This window comes from Watersipora subatra, chromosome 9 (genome assembly GCF_963576615.1).
Source record: "Watersipora subatra chromosome 9, tzWatSuba1.1, whole genome shotgun sequence".
Taxonomy (NCBI): Eukaryota; Metazoa; Bryozoa; class Gymnolaemata; order Cheilostomatida; family Watersiporidae; genus Watersipora; species Watersipora subatra.
Window position 1 is genome coordinate 11,240,753 of NC_088716.1, and position 22,039 is coordinate 11,262,791.

Here is a 22,039-nt window from a genome sequence, read left to right on the forward strand (position 1 = left end):
AAAGTTGCCATATTGGTGAGAGAGGACAATTACAAACTGTCATATTACTCTTAAGCTTTCATTAACCTTTAAAGACTTTCAAACTATCGGCTTTTTGAAAGTTTGCTCTCATAATAGAGTGGAAGCACACAATTAGCCAATCAATAGATTGGAAGCACACAATTAGCCAATCAATAGAGTGGAAGCACACAATTAGCCAATCACCTTCAATTTTCAACTGAAAGCGGTTAGAGCCAATTAGTGGCAAACTTCATTTGGAGCTTGTTTTCACATTGATGTTCTCACATAGTTGCTCATGCACAAAATTTGTTTGCAGACACTAATCGAGACACAATAGAGGCTAAAATGACAAAAAGCTGAAGTTTGTATCGGTAGGCGTATGACGTTGAGGTGGCTGTAAAGAAGATAAGGTTTGACACTGAATAATACTTCAAAGAAAAATTTGACACAGGATGTGATGATCAGTTTAGAAAGCGGCTGATCAAAATATTGGAGCTCAAAAAGCAATAAAAAGTAACTAGAGAGAAGAGAGAGCAGTGCTAGTACTGGAAACAGCGCCATTCAACCAAGACAGGGAGAGACTAACCAGGAATGGCTAACAAAGCTTTAAGAATCGTGCTGGCAACACTTCCTTCTATGTGCATTCTATTATTTACTATCATGTACAATTCTTCTATGGAGGACCTGCGTACACATCCCACACATGTGGTTCATCCCGAAGGAATGATCAGAAGCTATATTGACACCAGTACTTCCAAAGATACGCATGTAAGTAGTTTTATGGGCTGTTGTTTATTAAGTCATAGTACCTGGAAGTTTGATTTAAAAGCTGGTAGGATTCACACTAAATGAAGTATCATTTGGCTCGCTAAAACTAGGAACGGCATAAAAGAGTTTTATTCGCTAAGATTACGAGACAAGGAAACCAAAACGGAAACACTGTTGTTGGGCTCACTAAAATTAGGAAAGCCACAAAATAGATTTATGCACTAAGATTATGAAACAAGGAAACCAACATGGAAACACCATTGTTGAGTTTTCTAAAACTAGGAAAGCCATAAGAGATTTTTATGTGTCAAGATTGCAACACAAGGAAACCAACACGGAAACACTGTTGTTGGACTTGCTAAAATTAAAAAAGCCACAAAAGAGTTTCAAGTGCTAAGATTATAAATATAAAACAAGGAAACCAACATAGAAACACCGTTGTTAGGCTTGCTAAAATTAGGAGAGCCGCAAGAGAGTGTTGTGTGTCAAGATTACAAACAAGGAAATAAACATGGAAACACAATTATTGTTGGGCTCACTAATATTAAAAAGCCACAAAAGAGTTTCATGTGCCAAGATTATAAATATAAAACAAGGAAACCAACATGGTAAAAATATTGCTAGGCCTATGCATTGATATGCAATATTTTCATTTTGTACAACTTGATTGTATAATGAATTTAGAGCTCATAGCAAGTCATCAGGTTAACCGATAGACTTCAGTCACTTGATCAAACATAGGCAGCCTGAAGCAACCAACAAAATCATTGAATCGCAACTAATTTTTTATGCTTCTGAAACTAAGGCAGTTTTTATGCAACTACATGTGGCATTGTTTAGTTAAATTGCTTTATATGTTAGTCTAGTAATGAGGCAGTGAAACATCTACCATCTACTGTAATACGGTGAAACATCTACCATCTATCGGTAATCTTGTCAGAATCATATAAAAGCAACTTTGTCAATCTTGCTTTTGAGTACACTGGCGTCACATCTAGGTATTTCCTACCTCTCATAAAAGAGAGCTAATATGTAATATGCCATCTTTTTTGGAGTTCTGCTGCCAAGAATATCTGCCTCGTGACTCAAAGGAGCTGCCATAAAGTTTTTTTTATGAGTTAGCGGTAGTTGTTTTGCTGTAATAAGTTTTCGAGAGCAGAAAAACACTGTTTGAATCAAATCATGCAGATTTAGAGTTGTGCTCAATTTGGTTTGGAGTTGCGCTACCGTGCGAATTAAGTGTTTCATGCACATTCGCACTCTGGCGCCTTGTTGAAAAAAGGTAAGGAATTGTTCGCTGTAAGTTAATATAAAGTATGTATATTACCTGCGCTATAAAGTCACAGTCAGCAATGTACGTGTTAGCGACGCAAGCACGTGAAACTCGATCGGGAAAGAACGACAGAAGTATTGAAAATGTTTAAAATTGAATAGCTGATGCTGTATTTTAATGCGCATCATTCGCATGTGCTGTTTCCTTTATTTGCAAGCTTGATGGATCCAATAAAGTTTTGCGAAGCGCAAAACTCGCTTAGCTTGCAGATTCATGCCGCTTTCATGATGCTGTTAACTTGCGAATCGGCTCAAATTTGTGAATCATGCGTGCCATGGAAACGGTGGCGTATTTCCCAATAATGAGGTCAACAGTTCACAATGTTCTGCTGTGAACAATCATGTAGACCCTTTCTATTCTGATTTGTCCAGCAATTAGAAGTTTTATTACTTTGATTACGGTTAAGACAACATTTCAATAGAAATGTTTTGAATGCAGCCAAAAACAAAAGAGAGAATCTTTTGAAAGTTTGTTAAATGCAATTTTGCTGAGCCGATGTTGTTTTGGACAAAAAGCAACACATTACTTTGTTCTCCTACTAACAAAGAAAATTTTTTTCTTAATTAAGCCCTGCATTCAGTTTCAGAAGTTATTAACCCAGGGTGGTAAGTGATGCCTTATGAAAAATTCAAGGGGAAAAGCACAAACACAAAACGCGACCCGGTCAGAAATTAACCTGCCATACAATGTTCTGTTTTGCCTCCTGGCCTTCTCATTATCAACCCTACTTACTTCCTATTGGCTGCTCAGTTCACGCATGACACTTAGAGTAAATTTTAATGAATTACTACACTGTTTAGAAGTTAGATTCTTAAGCTAAGGTTGACTTGCAACAAAATTCACATTACCGTTATTAGATAGGAAAAGATTCACCATGTCTTACTCTGTTGTGTTGTAGGTGCAAAATATGTGGAAAGGTGATTACAAGCTCTTAAAAGCTCAAAAACGAACAGAAAATCGCAGCCCCACGAGACCGCCGTAGTTTGGATTCTCTTTCCAAAACGGCTCAAATGTGATGTAGCTGTGAGAGATGGTTTCTGTTTACACTTTCTTGCAACCTTATTCGTTGAAATATTTTCACAAATATACTTCACGCATTCAATAAAACTATGTCTATTGTTCTTACGCGTCTGTTTTATCGTCATTGTAATGCTGTCACTTTTAGCACTAATATCTTATAACTTACCGTAAAAAATCGTTAAACTTTTTAACCTTAGCTCGAAGGAGTACATATCATTGTCTGGTAATAATGACGAGCCTGTTGGTCACCTGTGATAATCGAAAAGTGCTGCAAAAATTATTTTCAAAGTATTGGGTCACATGATCAGATTACGACTTGACGATTAGTCCAAGCCGAAATAAAACTGTAAAGTAGCAAGCATCTATATTTGATATGAGGTCTTCGGTAAAACCCGAAGTGTTTGTCATAAACTAGTACTACGATAAGTTTTATATTGAGCCTTTTATTGGCCTTTCAATTCACGTGAGAACATACGTGACAAGACGACAACCAAATTTCGTGGCTACGTCATCGAAATAAAGAGATTCCAATCTACGGCGGCTTTTCGTTTTTGAGCTTTTAAGAGCTTGTAATCACATTTCCACATATTTGGCACTTACAACACAACAGAGTAAGACATAGCGAATCTTTTGATACCAAATAACTGTAATGTGAATTTTGTTGCAAGTCACAAGTTGTATTTGTGGGCAAAACAACAAAAATGTTGTTATGCAATGCCAAGGTGAAAGCAAGAACATACCGGAAGCAGAGCTTTGCTTTATTCATGGTATAAACAAGTAGTTGAGAAAAATTGTTTATATGATTGAAGACCATAATTGGGTGCAAGCATACTGAACTTGACTTTACAGACAGCAATTCACCAGTTGCGAACGCTAAATCTAACCACGCAATCAGGAAAATATAGTATGCATGTATATGACAATCACTGACAGCTTACCTCAGTCTTTTCTACAAGAAGATTGTGTCTGCCCGAAACCAGGGTTAGAAGTTGGGATAAAAGATTGCTTTATATAGGATTTGAACTCATGACATTGAGCATAATATGACTGTGCTCTACCACCTGCACTGGCTGGCATGCTGCTATGCATGGTTGTAGATTAATTGTGCAGATGCTTATATCCCTTGACTGTCAGAGTGCTAGGATATATGTATAATTACTCACTATTAATAATTGTAACCATCATAATGTAAGCAGATAACAACAGGGCTATGACAAGTCGTACAAAGAAAGTACTGTACTTGGGTGGTTCAACTTCAGACTGCTTTTTGTATTTCAACTGATGAAAACCATTTAGGAATTAAATTATTCTATTTTATTTGAAGACTTTAAAAATTTCCAATTTATTCAAAGCTTAATTTTTTTGACTATTTAAATATGTGTCACATAACCAAATGTGACAGAGAGAGAGAGGGGGAGAAAGGGGGAGAGAGAGAGATAGAGAGATAGAGAGGGAGAGAGAGGGAGAGAGAGGGGGAGAAAGGGAGAGAGATAGAGAGGGGGGAATGTAACCTTCCCTCTCTCTTTTAGCAACGGATTAAAGAAATAGGCTACAAAGATGTCAATATTTTTGATAGAATTCGACATACCCTAGGACACTTATATTTCGCTAGTATTTAGTTTCGTGAGTAGCTCACAGAGTAAAATTTCGAAACAACTTAATTTCGCAGCTCTGATGAGTGCGAAAATATAGTGATGTGAAAATAAATGCAGTGGAACAAACAATTAGATTCCTCAGGTTCAGTTCACCGATAAAAAAAATTTCAATTTGCGACTAGTTTGTAATTGTGAACCGCAGGTAGAATGGTGTGGGCAAGGTCGATAATGCAATTTGATCGCTTGCTGCCATTTGTTTCTTGGACTATCAACAGGCCCGTTTTCACTGGGGCAGCTGGCCGGCTGAGCCGCCCCAACTTTTTGGGAATTTTTTACGGTAAGTACAGTCCAACTCGGATTACTCGCCCTCAGATAAAATGTAACATTTCATCTCAAACACAAGGTCAACTCAAACGGATTTGTTTGGTCAGTTTCAACGCAATGATAAATTCCTTCAGATAACTCGACCTCAACATCATTTATTCGAAAAGTTATTTGCCCAACGGCCATGGACGCGGTTTTTATCTGCTGTAGAATATCACTTCATTCCAAGCCATAGAGACAAACATCAACTTCTAGTAGTTCTTAGGCATCATTATTATCATCATCAGAGGCAAAATATTTTTGTTAACGACTTTTATAAAGGTTTGCAAAAAATTAAGTTTTATCAAACACCCGCTTGGCCATGTCCCATCGAAAGCGTAAAAGCCTCCGAATGAACTTGAAATAAAATCCGCAAAATTGATCTTTGTTAAAACGCTAAAAAAAAAAGATGTATTTTTTCTGAGCGTTTTAACTGCGGTCATGTTTTGCTTATTTTAATTTAAAAACGTCTCGTCAGTCACATCACTTGAAACAAAACAAATCTCAAAAAATTACAAGTCATTGAAGAGGTGTCAGTGGTGAATCCAAACCTTTCCATAGCCATGCTGCTTGTGTAGTACTGCGAGTGTCAGTGCATGTGTCTTATTTTCTTTCAACACACGGTGCTCACTGCATTGATTGATGTCCCCAGCAAACGATAACGCTACTAATGCGTGTGCATTGACATCAAATTCCTATCATTATAAATCATTCTTAATGGGAAAATAATCATAATTAATAGCAAAATAATAACGTAATAAATTTTGACAGTCAAATTATTTTGTTGGTTTATATTTTAACGATGCTATAGTGGTCGTTAAAAACGTTAAAATAAATGTCGTTATAAAATTCCATTCTACAGTATCAATGAACAAAGCTATTTAGTTTCGCTTTTTCGCTCGTTTGTTATGATTGTTTAGTTTCGCACATGAAACTTTCGCGAGAGGATGACACCGCGAAAACGCGAAAGTTATATGCCGCGAATACACAAGTGTCCTAGGGTAGAGATATTTTCCATGGTTACAACCTTATTACTGTTTATAATAGTCACCCGTGTCACCCGTTGAAAATTTAATCCAAGAAAGCTTTTTATTAAAAAACTTAAAACTCAAAGTTATTGAATTTATAAAATCAAAAATTTCATTGCAGTTAATAAAACGGTAAAGTTTGATATTGAGTCATTTGCAAATGGTGCTTGCTATTAGTCTAACAGTCAGCCACTAATACACGCCTCTTGCAGCTCACGTCTGCTGAATCAATTTGGAGCCGTTTCTTTGCTGTCAGCTATTAGACTCCAAATTATTTGGACCCCTCAGTTTAGTTTGAACTTTCAGTTTACAGATTCTTTTATCAAAAAATATGAAACAAACAATATTGAGCAGAAGAGATAAACTAACATTCTATCAAAATGGATGTTTATTTGTATTTGACAGGGATAGCAAGAAGTATGAATTTTAAATATTGTATTGTAGACTTGTAGTCTGCATATTATCAAAATAAAGGTGCGATTACTCCCCTAGGCATGAAATTTGACAAAATAATTTCGAGAGTATCTTTTCCAGTAATTTTTTAAAATACTAACAGGCCCTCATGGCCATCTAAAGCTTGCTAGGCATGTTAGACTTCACTTGAGGCAATGCGATCAATCAGGTGCTACAAACACATTGGCGCTTGTGTCATCAGAAGGCATTTATTTACCTATGATGTCAGCCTTAACAAAGATGTAACATTGGCAGTCTATGCAATTCGTGAACGTGTGTAGAGAGCAGACGACTTTAGTATAATAAAGAAGGTATTTACCATGTGAAGCAATTTATTTGTTCTGCATGCTTGCACAAAAACGATTGCGGAGATCATTGAAAAGCGATGACTAACTATAATTGCCAAGCAATCTGCTTGGACAATACGTCATTACCAGTCTGCTTTTTTGAATCCAGAGCCTTTGTAGAGCTTTTTTAAACATAACCTTAAATTAAAACCAAAAAATAATTACGGAGGAGGTTTTAACCTGAATTTTTAGGTATGCTTCCCTCCATTACTATGAGCAAAATGGATTCATTTTTTAAAGCGTTTTAAAAGTTGTTATAAGCATATAGCCAATTATTTAAATTTTTTTTGTCTTTTTAACAAAATTTATGTAATAAAAAATGGATACGTGCAGAATTTAAATTAAAAATATCAAAACAGACCAATACTTCAATCTGTTGCTGTACATGCTTATATTAGGCATTGCATAGCCGGCAGTAAAAATGTGTAATCTACAGCATTTGAGCATTCCATCATATAAAGGGGGTAGTAAGAGAAACAAATCTAAATTTGGACATATAATAAAATATAAAAAAGTTGTTGCTATACAAATTTTGCTAAATTATTGTGGTACATCCTTTAAGTTGAAAGAACTAGACACAAAAAATGGCAAGAAAGGGTGGAAAATATAGCTACATGAATGTCAGTGATAAAACCACAAGCATAAGACAGTCATTATCGAAATGCCTGACTGCAAAAGAGCAAGAAAGATGCTGGTATATGTAGCAGGTCTGTTGGGAAAGAGCAACTCTTCTGGCACTAAAGGGGTAACCATGGCAACATCCTGCTTGATTTGTAGACAATATTCTGCTTGCTAATATGGCTCCAAACTCTTGGCTCATTATAGCTCTATAGATAGGATACATGTCTGTGGATATGGTGTACATCTAAGGCTGTGGCATATATCTATGTATATACTATAATTGCAGGCTTCACCTGGTGCAGAAGAACACAAGCAAGGCACTCAGCCAACCCTGAAAGCCTCAAATGCGAATGTTTCGCAGCCAATGGTTACGAAACCCCAGTTAAAACAATCAGTGACTACAGAGAAACCTGCTCCTACGAAGAGGAAGTTAGAGAGAACTTTACTCATACTAGGTATTCTAACGATTTATATACATACTAGCTGAATTATCGGTAACTGGCCTTAAAGTTGTTCTTTTTTTTAGTCTTTGCCTATTTATTAACCTAATTCTATGTTGTATGATATACTAGATGAATGCCTGGCTTTGCACAGGTAATAAAATAATTACCTAATGAATTTGAGTAACTTAAGCTAGTAACTTAAGCTAGTAACATAAGCTAGTCTAAATCATTACTATAATAAGAGCTGGGAAGCCAGCTTGATGTCATGTGTCAGCCATGTGTCAGTCATGCGTCAGTCATGCGTCAGTCATGCGTCAGTCATGCGTCAGTCATGCGTCAGTCATGCGTCAGTCATGCGTCAGTCATGCGTCAGTCATGCGTCAGTCATGCGTCAGTCATGCGTCAGTCATGCGTCAGTCATGCGTCAGTCATGCGTCAGTCATGCGTCAGTCATGCGTCAGTCATGCGTCAGTCATGCGTCAGTCATGCGTCAGTCATGCGTCAGTCATGCGTCAGTCATGCGTCAGTCATGCGTCAGTCATGCGTCAGTCATGCGTCAGTCATGCGTCAGTCATGCGTCAGTCATGCGTCAGTCATGCGTCAGTCATGCGTCAGTCATGCGTCAGTCATGCGTCAGTCATGCGTCAGTCATGCGTCAGTCATGCGTCAGTCATGCGTCAGTCATGCGTCAGTCATGTGTCAAGCTAGTTATAGGTTACCCTTGCGAAATGCTTGGTTACACTCAACGCTGAGATCATGACGCGGAACATCATGATCTAAGTGCTAAGCCAAACCAATAGCATTTTTGCAAGCGTTGCATAAATATGTGCACAATTGTTCCATAGTATGGCAAGGTGAATGTAGCATAGTGGTTAGCTTGTGTGTCCGCAAAACTGGTGGTTCTGAGTTGAAAACTCAGACTATTTTTAGTTTATAGATTATAATCGCTATAACCAGACACGGGAATGACAGACAACAGACAAACACTATGTAACAAGTCCTATACGTGTTACATATAGCGTCATGTATCGCGTTGCGCAAGCAATACGATGCATGACACTTGAAATATTTTTTGAGCATGACAAGTGAAATGTCTCTTTTATCAAATTTGATCAGCTGTTTAATGAAAAGTTCGCACATATATCTCCAGCAGTTGTTCATTTTGATTCATTTGTAAATCGTGAAATTCATGTTTCGTTCATTATTTTGTTAACACAAAAAGCAGATGACTTTTTGGGCTACATATATAGTTGTGTTTATAGCTTTCTGTTTTCATCGGACCTTCCATATAAAAATAGTTTTATTTGAATAAACAGGGAACAACGTTTAAGACTCTTCTAATACCTTTGTGTTTAGCACAAGTTAGATTGCTTCTTTCAACTGTACACTAATGTTGGGTAACAAGAGAATTTCAACAAGCTCATGCCAACACATAGAAGTATATGAAATATTATCAAGTATACTTGACACTGAAGCCTCGAGTGTTTATAGCCCTGATACATGCTATCCATAGCTAGATAGCAGTGATTCAGTTACTGGAGCTTGCGTTAAGAGTTGAGTTTTAGTAGCAAGCCTTACTAGGGCATACTAACCGCGGCTCTGCTAGCCTCATGGTTGATACCATATGTCACTTGGTTTTCTTGATTTTAGTTGGCTCACCACTCACCATTGCTGCTCAAACTCGAATACTTGAAACGGATGCGGCCTCTGTCATGCACAGAGAACTGCTCTTTGGAAACAGAGGTCGTGATGCTAATGTGAAAAACGACAAACTGTTTGACGTCTGCGCTCCAGGCTGCGAGCTCACCACGGATGCTTCACGGTTGGTCATTATGCCGGTGTTATAAAAAAATTGGTTTTTAAAATTTTCTTAGTAGATTAAGGAAAATATGAGAGCTTTGTTAAAATGTTTTTTCATATTTTTCTCACTAAGTGTTTACGAACTTTGGACTACTGTAACACAGGGGCAGCTGTGGTTGGATGTGTTTTTTGTCTCGTGGTCTAATTTGCTAACAGCATTGAGCAAAATAAATAAAGTTAATATCTATTCATCTATATATTTATCTATCTACATGTACCTATTTATCTATCTATTTATCTATCAATCTATTTATCTATCTATTTATATATCTATCTATTTATTTATCTATTTATCTATCTATTTATCTATCCATCTCTTTAGCTATCCATTTGTCTATTTATCTATCTATTTATATATCTATCTATTTATCTATCTATTTATCTATCTATTTATATATCTATCTATTTATCTATCTATTTATCTATCTATTTATATATCTATCTATTTATCTATCTATTTATCTATCTATTTATCTATCCATCTCTTTAGCTATCCATTTGTCTATTTATCTATCTATTTATATATCTATCTATTTATCTATCTATTTATCTATCTATTTATATATCTATCTATTTATCTATCTATTTATCTATCTATTTATATATCTATCTATTTATCTATCTATTTATCTATCTATTTATCTATCCATCTCTTTAGCTATCCATTTGTCTATTTATCTATCTATTTATGTATCTATCTATGTATTTATCTATGCCCTTTTTAACACCACCGATGATCTTCATGCAGAGTTGGTCAGCATTTTACTAATCATGGAAGCCTAGAGGATAATCATTCTGAAAAGCCACCAAGAATGAAACTCTACACCATCCCCTTTTAGAGTAAACACGATGTTTTCCAATTCTAAGGTTTCAGCTATTAGTGACAACATGAACTATGCTGAATGCATGACTAGCATTATATAGCAGAGACAATGGTCAAGCAACTAAATGGCAGGCAATAAAATCCTGGATGAAAAGCTATCGAGTTTCTTGCAACCATGACCATTCCATGGTCAGTCTTATGGGCTGTTCAGAGAATAGATTGTTAGAGGTTATTATACTCTTCATTGATTTCTTGTTCAGTGAGTCGTAGACCAGGCGTGTGCATCTGATTTGCAGACTACGCTATAGCAGCTATCCAAAAGTGAAATCGTACAAAAAGTTAAAAAATAGAAAAAAGCCTCAAAAAGACTCGTGGAATGCGCAAAAAAAGCGTCAATCGCTCATTCTTTAATGTCAATTTTAAGATTACAAAATTTTGGTACGAGACTCTATGAAGTGTTTTTGAACTTTATCAATCATAACCAACTTTTCCTGACGTACAGATTTGAACTGCAGCTGTAGTCAGATGATGTTGTCCATCAGATCTAGAGTAAAGTCCAGTTGCAAATACCTATCTACATGTATATATATAAATTTGTAAGTCCGTCATATGGTGTATTCAGCTATAGCTATAAAATACCCAAGTTTTAGCATCAGTGCAGCGCTGGGCAGTTGGCTAGTAACGTGCTATAGAATAAATCCATGAAACACGTTGTTTAATTGTAAAACTAAATGTATTTTGCTCTAATAAGATGGATAGACAGAAGCTGAAATACTGTTATCAGCTGACTAACAGATGAGAAGGAACGTGGCTGTGGTTCTTTTCAAATGGTTGATAGTTTCACTCGTAGCAAAAGCCTTATGTCGAACATGCAAAGCCACAGTTTAAGAGCACAAGTTTCGAATTGATTTTAGTACCGCCTAAAAATATGAATATAAATATTTTGAGAAATGATTACCTTGTTGTTAATAACAAGGCATAAACTGATGCTACAACAACATGAATAACTAACATTGTGATTACTGCTTCATATTAGGGAAGAAATTATTTATACATTTAAGTTCTAAGTCGGTGAAAGTTTTCAAATTTGATTTGAATAACGAGAGTCCAATAGTTAGCCTTAAAAATATCGTTTTCTGAAAAAAATGCATGTAGGAGTATTTTTATCAGAGAGATCATCATGTCTGCCGATAAAGCACAGAGAATAAGTAGCAGCACAATTATTAAAAAATACCCAAAGGAGGTCGATTGGTGCAAGTGGTAGTGTCGGTCTACCAGGCTGAATGCCATGAGTTGGAGTCTCGTTGAAGGCAATCTTTTATCATAACTTGTAATATTGGCTTTGGATGAACTGACAGACACCAAATATACTGTAGTAACTAAATATATGTTTTTGTTTTACTTTATTTCATAAATATACAATTTTTCTCAGTTTAGCAGCAAACTACAAAGGTTTTTAAAGTAATACAGTATTAACAACAACAATAATAATAGTACTAACAGAATAGAAGTGTAAATGAAGCATAATTATAAAGAATACTAATATTACTTTCTTTTTCAAATAAAAAGAGAGAAATATTGAAAATTCTTTAGAACTATTAAATCTTTCATAATTGTTTGCGAAATACTATATTGAGATTCAATGAAAAGTTTTAACAGAAAAATAAACAGTAAAATATTGTCAAAGACAGAAGTAGTAAAAATATATTTCATACCTATATAATATCAGGTCATACTTAATTTACATTTACTGATAAAATTATTTTATTATTCATTGAGGTACATAATGTTTCCTATAGTTCTAGAGTATTCTTTTGACACTATATCATGTTTTAGAATTTCTTATCAATGCATTTTAAAAGCTTGATTTATCTCCCCTGACTGTGCTGTGTCACAGGTTTTTTGCTGGAATTTTTCAGTCTTCTGTTTCCTTTTCAATCGCTTTGTACAAACTAATAAAAATATCAAAATCTTTCAAACAACATAACAGATGTTTACTCTCAGACAGAAAAGTTATAAAACTAATATATTGATAACGATCTAGTAAATGTACTTCCAAAAATATTTTTGTTAACTGCTTATCTCTTTTATCAGTTACTCTTTACTGTGGATGTGATTTTAGGGTCTCAAAGTTGCTCCGACTTGTCTTTATAGACTCAAATGAAAACATCGATAAAGTTGTTCATATATCTATATGTTTCTAAAAATATATATATAGAAAATATATTTCATTTATTTATTTATACACTGTATATTAAAAGAAAAAAAATGTTTTTTATATATAAATACATTTCATATACGTATATTTTCTATATACTCATATACCATTAAAACTTAATAATTTTTTTCAAATTTGCAAGGACATACTACATTTTGAGATTTAGAGATATTGTTCATTGAGATAAGGTATGCTGGAATTTGAAGTAAATTTAAAAATACACTCTAGCATAAAAGTTGAAAATTTATAACTTTTCATTGTTCAGAACAACCAATTTTGAAATAACTGTTCAAACTATAGTAATAAATAATTGAAATGTAGTAAAATTAAATAAATTCAAGTAAAATTTACTAAATTAACAATACCTGTATTTGCAGGCATTTAGAGGCAAGTAACAAATGGGCAACACCTATCATTACATAACAATAATACTCCAAGACTTTTAGGCATTATCTCCCTTGACTTTAAGAACACAATTTCAGCATAATACATATTTAAAAAGGGAAGTACCAAGAGTTCATGAGCAAAAATAAAAACAATTCTAAACTACGTTAGAAGTATTTAAATTGCTTAAACACCAAAAAAGAATTTTCTACGAATACTGACTAATGCATCTCAAGTATCTTCTGCATACAGGTTTAACGAGTCAGACGTGGTTATATTCTATGCCGGAGGTGACCTCTACCGAGTATTGCAGAAAACTATAATCAGAGCATTTCCTGAGCAGAGATTTGTCTTCTTTTTCTACGAACAGCCTCACAACTTTCGACCTACTGACCTCGATGTGATCAACAAAAAAGTGGGTGAGTTCAACAGCTCATAGATGTGTTGCTAATAGAGCTTTCATTCATAGAAGTGACACTCGTGATGCTACTTGTCACAAATATGCCTTTCACAGATTTCTTATATTTAGCCAAAGTTTGATATGGTCAAACCTTTGCATAGAAAATTAGTTTGTTTTAACATTCAATTCATTTGTTGTAACTGTCATATTCTGGAGCATATATTTCTATAAAAGTATAGTGCACTTTATTTAAAGGCCTTGAGTATTTTTGATAACTTCTTAATAAGTGCTGTAGGTAATTATGTTGAAATATAAACTGGTTATAATTAGCTGGTGTTGTATGACCTCGCCAATAGCTTCCTACATATTGACATTTGATTTAACTAAATGCTTTTAACAGCTTTAGGTCTATCATTTCGTATTGACATTATGTCCTACTTTCAGTTTTCTTATTCAGTAGTTTAAATAGACCTGATTATGCTGCTAGACCTTTTGACCTGCTTAAGACTTTTATAACTATTAAATACCAAGGTCAACAGATTATACATAGTATTAAAATTTATCCTATAAAACTAAGCAAAAACTATATTAATAAACAGTAATAAAGGAATGTTTCTATTATTAAAGACCAAATGCAAAAATAGAGGCTACCCGGGTAAACATAGTGATAGCCATGCAGTACAACTAAGGAAAGTGAAAATTTACAGCTTGAATATTTTTTTTAATTACTGTGATATTTTCAATCTATTTGTAACTTTTATCAGCACTTTCACATACAAAAATAAAACATTTCAAAAAACTTAACATAATCAGCTGGAAATTACTTTAGGCGCAGAGTCCAATATATGTTCCAACACTCATAATGGATGTTGGATATTTTGTATGCATAAGTGAATATTTTATGATATTTTTTAATCAGTTCTTACAATTAGATATCTTGAACATGCCGGATTTGAGGTATCTCTTGAAATCTATTTTATTAAAACTATTAGTTAAATAGCCTGATTTGGGAGGCGCTTCTCATCATCTGTTTTTTAACTATCTTTCTTGAAGCTTTCAGCATGAAGCCATATGTGGTGACTTACTGTATATGTTCACGTATAAGTCGATCTCAAGTATAAGTCGATCTCACGTATAAGTCGATCTCATGTATTAGTCGATCTCATGTATTAGTCGATCTCATGTATTAGTCGGTCTCATGTATAAGTCGATCACATGTGTAAGTCGAAATCATGTATAAGTCGATCTCATGTATTAGTCGATCTCATGTATAAGTCGATCTCATGTATAAGTCGATCTCATGTATAAATCGATCTCATGTATAAGTCGATCTCATGTATAAGTCGATCTCAAGATATAAGTCGATCACATGTGTAAGTCGAAATCATGTATAAGTCGATCTCATGTATTAGTCGGTCTCATGTATAAATCGATCACATGTGTAAGTCGAAATCATGTATAAGTCGATCTCATGTATTAGTCGATCTCATGTATTAGTCGATCTCATGTATAAGTCGATCTCATGTATAAATCGATCTCATGTATAAGTCGATCTCATGTATAAGTCGATCTCATGTATAAGTCGATCTCATGTATAAGTCGATCTCATGTATAAGTCGATCTCATGTTTAAGTCGATCTCATGTATAAGTCGATCTCATGTACAAGTCAATAGGTATTAGAAGACAAAAATTGCATTATTATAGGTATTACTCATGTAGAAGTCAACTCTCTATTCCAGAATATTCTGGAATAATTACTGTATATCAAATCTGAATTGAATTTCGTTTCAGAATTGAATCGAATGATACAAAAAGCTTCTCATCAATACTGTTGGTAAAATCTTTCCATAAATATTTTATCATCCCGCACTTACTCCTGCTGTGTAGGTATAAACTGGACCCTGCACTACCAACAAGATGCGACAGTTTTCTGGCCGTATGGCTGGGCACGACCTAGAGACAAGCCTATAAACATAGCTGCTGACTACGCATCATCAAAGACTAGAAAGGTCATATGGGTCGTGAGCCGATGCAGCACTCTCTTCTCCCACAGAGAACACTACATTGCAGAGGTAGGAAGCTAATATAAATTACTTCAGGGATGTTAGCGCAAAGGGAAACTGAGCTGGCATTGCCTCCCACTTTTCCTTATAAGGTATGACAGCCACAACGCCTTCAAATTTTGTGAAAATTGTTACAAGACAGCAATTTAATTTTAATTCAGCATAATGGCTTTGTTAAATAATTCACAACTGGTCAGCACCTGTACACACGAGCATCAGCGTAGGTAAATGATAAATTTAAAATATAGCCACTATAGCCAAGCAGATGCCTATCTACTTTGTTAATCGAACAAATTACTACTTCATTTTTTGTTTTGACAGACGCTTTTAAATAAAGAACTATGTTTCAGATAGTCTAATACTAAACACAAAAACTAATATTATTTCTGACATAACTATGACTGGACGTTATTCTTTTTGTTAAAATATTACAAAAACAGAAATTTCTATTTTTAGCTGCCCCAGAAACCTAAAAACGGCAACTTTTTCAATTTTTATTAAACATCCTTGTATAAACATTGGGTAACAGTGCATCTTAGGTCAGTACAACGCGCATACAACATATGCACAATGCACATACAAGGCACTAGCAACGCACAAACAAGGCACTAGCAACGCACAAACATTGCGGATACAACGCGCATACACTAGCGTCACACCGAAAAAATGCACTAAAGAGCTCAGGGTGGCCATAAATCAAGGAGTTGTAATGTTTTAGACCTGTTTTATAATAGATAACAAATATAATACTTTGTGTAATGTTTTAGACCTGTTTTATTAACAGACTATAAATATAAATGTTTTGTTGTTAGTGTGTTGTTAATTACTTGTATCAGCATTGTATCCACAATGTATCCACAATGTATGCGCGTTACTAGTATCTTGTATGCGCGTTGTATGCATGTTGTACCGGCCTAAGATGCACCGTTACCAAATTTTGCCCATGCAGTAAAATGTGTGTCGACAGCACTTGACCTCACCACAGCTTAGAGGTCAGACCTAGAAAAGCCAAAGTTGAATATGCTTTGAGACAATTCCTAGCCTAATGGTCTAGAACTCTTGACTTGCAAACAACAGGGTGGGGTCCAAAAAAGTCCACTAGTAGTGACAGGAATGGTCTTCAACCTTAAATCACTCTCTACAACTGGCATGTCTCCAGTCGTCGATGTTTCTTTGCCACCAGACTCAGACTCCAGCGAAGATCATAGAGACATTGTTTGTGTAATAATGCTCTTAAAAGCATGAACAGCCTCTGCTAAGCAGATATCATACTCGTTCTTCAAGGGATTACTCACGTATAATGTTTATAGACCCCCTTCAATATTCACAGCAAGCAATTCAATCTTTAATGATCATTTCCTAATTTTTTGGTGAAAAATCAGTATTATATGTAATAAGTCGATATAGAATTTGCATAACTTGCATATCACCGTTGAGTATTTCAATCTTTTGATTGGTGAGTAATGAGAAATACTTAGGGGTAATTGGCTAACTTTGTCACACCCAAAATGATTGGTTGATTATAGTAAAAAGGGGCTCTTTTCAACTAGACTCTAAAAATTTGATGAACATCATAAAAGGAGAAATTTTAACGAATAAATTTTAATCCTGCTTTTATAAAATTTAGCATGAAGTAATATCATATGCCGTTGAATTGATTCGTGATAAAAAGGTTTTTGCAACAAGTTTTGTTTGCTGGTGAGTCCAACTGTTTTTATTTTTTGCAGTTGATAAAGTATATAGACATCGATGTCTATGGTAAATGCATTGAGGGAACACCAAGTCGTGTTCCCATGGATGTGAACAAAATGGGTAAGTAGAGATCATTACAGTTCAATATCCATAGAGGTAATATCCATAGAGGTAATCACTGATTCCACTTCAAGCTTAACAAAGCTGATTTTTTAAATAAAGCTTTTCACTTTGTATTATACAAAATATATTAGACATGCATTCCACTTGTTGTACATCATGAGCTAGGGCTCCCGACTTATGTCAGGATATGTCTAAATGCGTTTGTGTGATATATAGTTTGTGTATAGTAATACATATACATATACATGACATATATACTGTGTATAGTAATACATATGCATGACATATATATAGTTTGTGTATAGTAATACATATACATTACATATATACTGTGTATAGAAATACATATACATGACATATATAGAATGTATATAATTGTAGCTGGCAAATACAAGTTCTTTATATCCTTTGAAAATGGAGATTGTGATGATTACATTTCGGAGAAATTCTTCCGCTACGCAAAGGATGTACGTTAGTATTGCATTAACACTCTGCCATAAGACTACTTAACCACGCACAGTTAGTATTGCATTAACACTTTGCTATAAGACTACTTAACCACTTACAGTTAGTATTGCGTTAACACTTTGCTATAAGACTGCTTAACCACTTACAGTTTTGCCATATTTTATAACCTATAACAAAGCAGGAAAATAGCTTTTTTGTATTTTGTATATTTGAAAACAAAACGACAAAAGTTTTCGAGTGGTAACATTACTACAACGATGTATAATAATAGCTTTACATGCGGTCAGGGAGGTCAGGGAGGTCGCAATGAATGAGTCCAAGTTTAAAACAGAATTAGTGAAAGTTTTGCTATTACCAGCTTGCATCAAATAAAATAGATACCTTTTGATCTACTAAAGATATTTAATTTACTCACTTTTATTCAATTTACATTTGCAACAATTATAGCGCTCATCGCTATGACCATACAGTCCAACAAAAAAGTGCAAAAACTGAAGATTAAAAAATCTGCTTGATGTTTTCATTTAGAATTCATCTTTATAAGTGACTAGCCAAATTCCCGGTGTTGCATGAGTATTAAAAACAGCCTATAGACATTGGCAAGTAATGTAATTGCCATTGGCTACTTTTAGTGAGGTAGTATCTGTATTGTTAAACTTACTAATAAGAGCAAGCTTAAGTGACGTTGTGCATAGCATGGTGTCATTATGCGTATTTTAGCCCATGTAATGACTATCTGCTGAACGATTCTGGTGTATCCCAAATAGCTTAATGGATTAGAGTGTCGTTTTGTGAAAGTTTGAGTTTTGTGAAAGTCGGTTCTGAGATCTAATCCTCTGCATTGCAGACTTTTCATTCGTAGGTTTTAATCGCTATAGCTGGACATACAACAGACTTTGCGATTTATATATATAAATGAAGATTACTACCCTAGGACACTTATGTATTCGCCTCATCTAACTTTCGTGTTTTCGTGGAGTCATCCTCTCGCGAAAATCTCATGTGCGAAACTAAACTATCATAACGGACGAGCGAAAACGCGGAATTAAATAGCTTTGTTCATTGATAGTCCAAGAAACAAATGGCAGCAAGCGATCAAATTGCATTATCGACCTCGCCCACACCATTCTACCTGCGGTTCACAATTACAAACTAATCCCAAATTGAAATTTTTTTCTTATCGGTGAAGTTGTGTGAACTGAACCTGAGGAATCTAATTATGTTTGTTTCACTGCATTTATTTTCACATCACTATATTTTCGCACTCATTAGAGCTGCGAAATTAAGTTGCAGTGAAATTTTACTCTGTATGCTACTCACGAAACTAAATACTAGCGAAATATAAGTGTCCTAGGGTAACAAAATCATCTTTTCAATGGTTTCTTTTTCCCCCATGATGCAGTTGCATCATTGAGTAACATATTATCTTAAAACTGAATCAAATTTGAACAACCCTTTAAATTCCAATTTTTTAATTTTAATTTGTTTTCATGCATCCTGAGAAGAAAGTGAAAGAAAATTAAATATAAAATACATAAAAATAGCGTTTATTGCATTCCTAGCAATATTCGGGTGGCTGTGTACCGACCCTTTCTGTTTGTCTATTGACAGGTTATGACAGTACCAATAGTACTTGGCAGACGTAACCACTACGAACAACTGGCCCCTGCTTTCTCATACATCCAGGCAGATCAATTTGACTCCCCAAAGGACCTTGCAGAGTATCTACATGCCCTGGACAGAAACAAGGATTTATATAACAAGTAATCTATTATTAGGCGTGTTAGTTATTGAATGGTTAATGTTCTATTGAGACAGCAGACCCAACAATAAGGCATTAGCAGTAGGCTTGTTAGTTGACACCATAGACCTATTAACTATACTTAAGGTATACTTAAGGTGTAGTTAATAGGTCCATGGTTGACACCAATCATATGCGGCTTTGAATTACATATATGTCACAGACAAGCGTGTCTTAGTTGTATAACTGAGTATTGCTATAGCTTCGTGCCCTTTATACTGCTTCAACATTGTTTTGCCATCATCAAGGATATCATCATTTGACTGGTGGGTCTACAGGAAGTTGGTTTAAATTGGAAACTTTGGTCTAACTAGTTGGTATGAGCTTGTAAATTTTAAAGCTAATTTAGGAGAATTTCAAAACATATTTTTGTTGATCCTGTCTCATTCAGGAAATGAATGAGACAGCGAAAATTATCAATTATTTTTGCTATTTTCACGAAATAAAGAATATTTGGATCAGATTTTGATGTCAATAAATTCCTTTTGCCTAAAAATTGCAAAAAATGACATTTCGCATTAAAATGACTGACATAGTTTTCACAAATTGAAACAAATTTTTAATTATCCGAATAGAGAACGAAATTTTCAAAGACTCAAGCAATCCCGACAAACATATTGTATAATCCCAACAAATATTGTGTACTACTGTGTGGAGATAACTTCTTAAGAACTGTACACAAATATGTCTTTTAACACACTAAACTACAAGTCTTAAATTTTATTATGCTGTTGTTAATTATTTGTTTATTCATTTATTATTGTTATTATTATTACGGTAAATACTATTATTATTGCTTATTTAGTGTTATGTCCACTTTTTCGTTAAGCTGTATAAACTGTCTACATAAAATGTTATATTGCTGTTTTCACAAACATTTTTTAGCCTTCAGCTATTGATGTTTGTCCTAAAGTTCTCATGCCAGTTTTTTGCCAAATTTTCTCCCGTTGTTGCATTTTAGATACTTTGAATGGAGAAAAAACTATGTGTTTGAGTATCTGCCAAGGCCTGTCTGTCAAATGTGTCAGACCTTCAGAGACAAGTGGTTTCAGCCCTCGCAGATAGACATGCAACAGTATCATGGACTTCAGAGGTAGGTTACTCTAGCAAATAACAAAATTATCTTTAGAAAGATACAGATGTTCCAGCAGTTCTGGTTTTAGAAGCAGAAGACAACATTTTTAAATAGTTATCTAACATAATAAAAATATGTTACCAACCATTCAGTATGAAAATTATTCACAGAATCAGAGCTAGTGATCAAATTTGTGACATCAGCAACATGTGGCTTATCAACTACAGAGATGTAACGTCACTTATCCAAAGACCATCGCTTAGTGGAAAACTACCTCAATCCCTTCATTTTGTGATTGAGAAACTACAAAATGAATAGAACTACATGTATTTATGGCAGCTACGAGTATATCACTAGCTGCTATTGAAGTCATCGAGCCACTGCTAACCTATTATCCAAGACTAGTTTTCCCTTTAAAATAGTTCCGAGTATCAACATTAATACCTGACCTTAGCTGTAGTGTTCACTTGAGAGGCAAATTGCGGTATGAAAGTGAAACTATAAGTTGACAATTTTTTTCAATATTCTATAAGTGTACAATATTGATGCTTATGTATTGGTGCCTCAGGACACATGGAATTTCCCAAGAATAGCATTTCCTTGCTTCAGACGGAGCAAGGGAAACCCTGAGCTTTCGTACTTGTCATAATACCTTCATTCTACCTCTATTCTGAAATAACTTAACAGTGTATCCGCTTAGATTTTTAATTATCCTATTTGTGCATACTGTATCAAAGTTTTTGTTGATGTCACATAGCAAAGGCTGCTTCTGTACTTAACAGATGTTGGAAATCAAATAGAAACATACTAACAGATTGGACAAAGAAGGCAGCTAACTACACCTATACAGACCCTTGGACAGCCATTAAACAGCTAAACAGCCGAGATAAAGAGCTAAGGTTTAAATAAACGACTAGGCAACTGCCTCGAGCAACTGTATTCTTATTACTGCAGCCGTGATACAGCATAGCTTGCTGAAATACTTTGCAGTTGTACGGGTGAATACAAACGTGCCTTCCATACATGTAACTTGCCATTACTTAGGAAACAGACAACTTGCCTATTCATACAATTTTTTTTAATGATTTTGAGATTTTGCTTATTTGAAGGTGTGCTAGCCTTCACACATCCTCTCAGGCCACCCAGGCACTGCATAATGC

General features: G+C 34.8%; 1 protein-coding gene across 2 annotated transcripts; it reads left to right on the forward strand.

Annotated features, from left to right (window-relative positions):
* The first annotated feature begins 567 nt into the window (after positions 1-567).
* LOC137403511 (3-galactosyl-N-acetylglucosaminide 4-alpha-L-fucosyltransferase FUT3-like) lies at positions 568-21,995 on the forward strand. Of its 2 annotated transcripts, none has more exons than XM_068089447.1 (10): positions 568-768; positions 7,815-7,983; positions 9,622-9,793; positions 13,509-13,675; positions 15,545-15,729; positions 17,448-17,532; positions 17,917-18,002; positions 19,615-19,766; positions 20,766-20,897; positions 21,662-21,995. In XM_068089447.1, the coding sequence occupies exons 1-10, from the start codon at positions 592-594 to the stop codon at positions 21,786-21,788; spliced, it is 1,452 nt and encodes a 483-aa protein (XP_067945548.1). In that variant the 5' UTR covers positions 568-591; the 3' UTR covers positions 21,789-21,995. The 2 variants fall into 2 exon arrangements, with proteins under 2 accessions (XP_067945548.1, XP_067945549.1); XM_068089448.1 differs by lacking the exon at positions 568-768 and adding an exon at positions 5,006-5,053.
* Positions 21,996-22,039: the final 44 nt, after the last annotated feature.

What these genes read in the sequence shown, in the direction of transcription:
- LOC137403511 (XM_068089447.1), top strand. Translation starts at nt 592, where the DNA reads ATGGCTAACAAAGCTTTAAGAATCGTGCTGGCAACACTTCCTTCTATG. An exon ending in GAGAACACTACATTGCAGAG is followed by an intron (nt 15,730 to 17,447) that starts GTAGGAAGCTAA and finishes TATTTTTTGCAG; the next exon opens with TTGATAAAGTATATAGACAT. An exon ending in TCTTCCGCTACGCAAAGGAT is followed by an intron (nt 18,003 to 19,614) that starts GTACGTTAGTAT and finishes GTCTATTGACAG; the next exon opens with GTTATGACAGTACCAATAGT.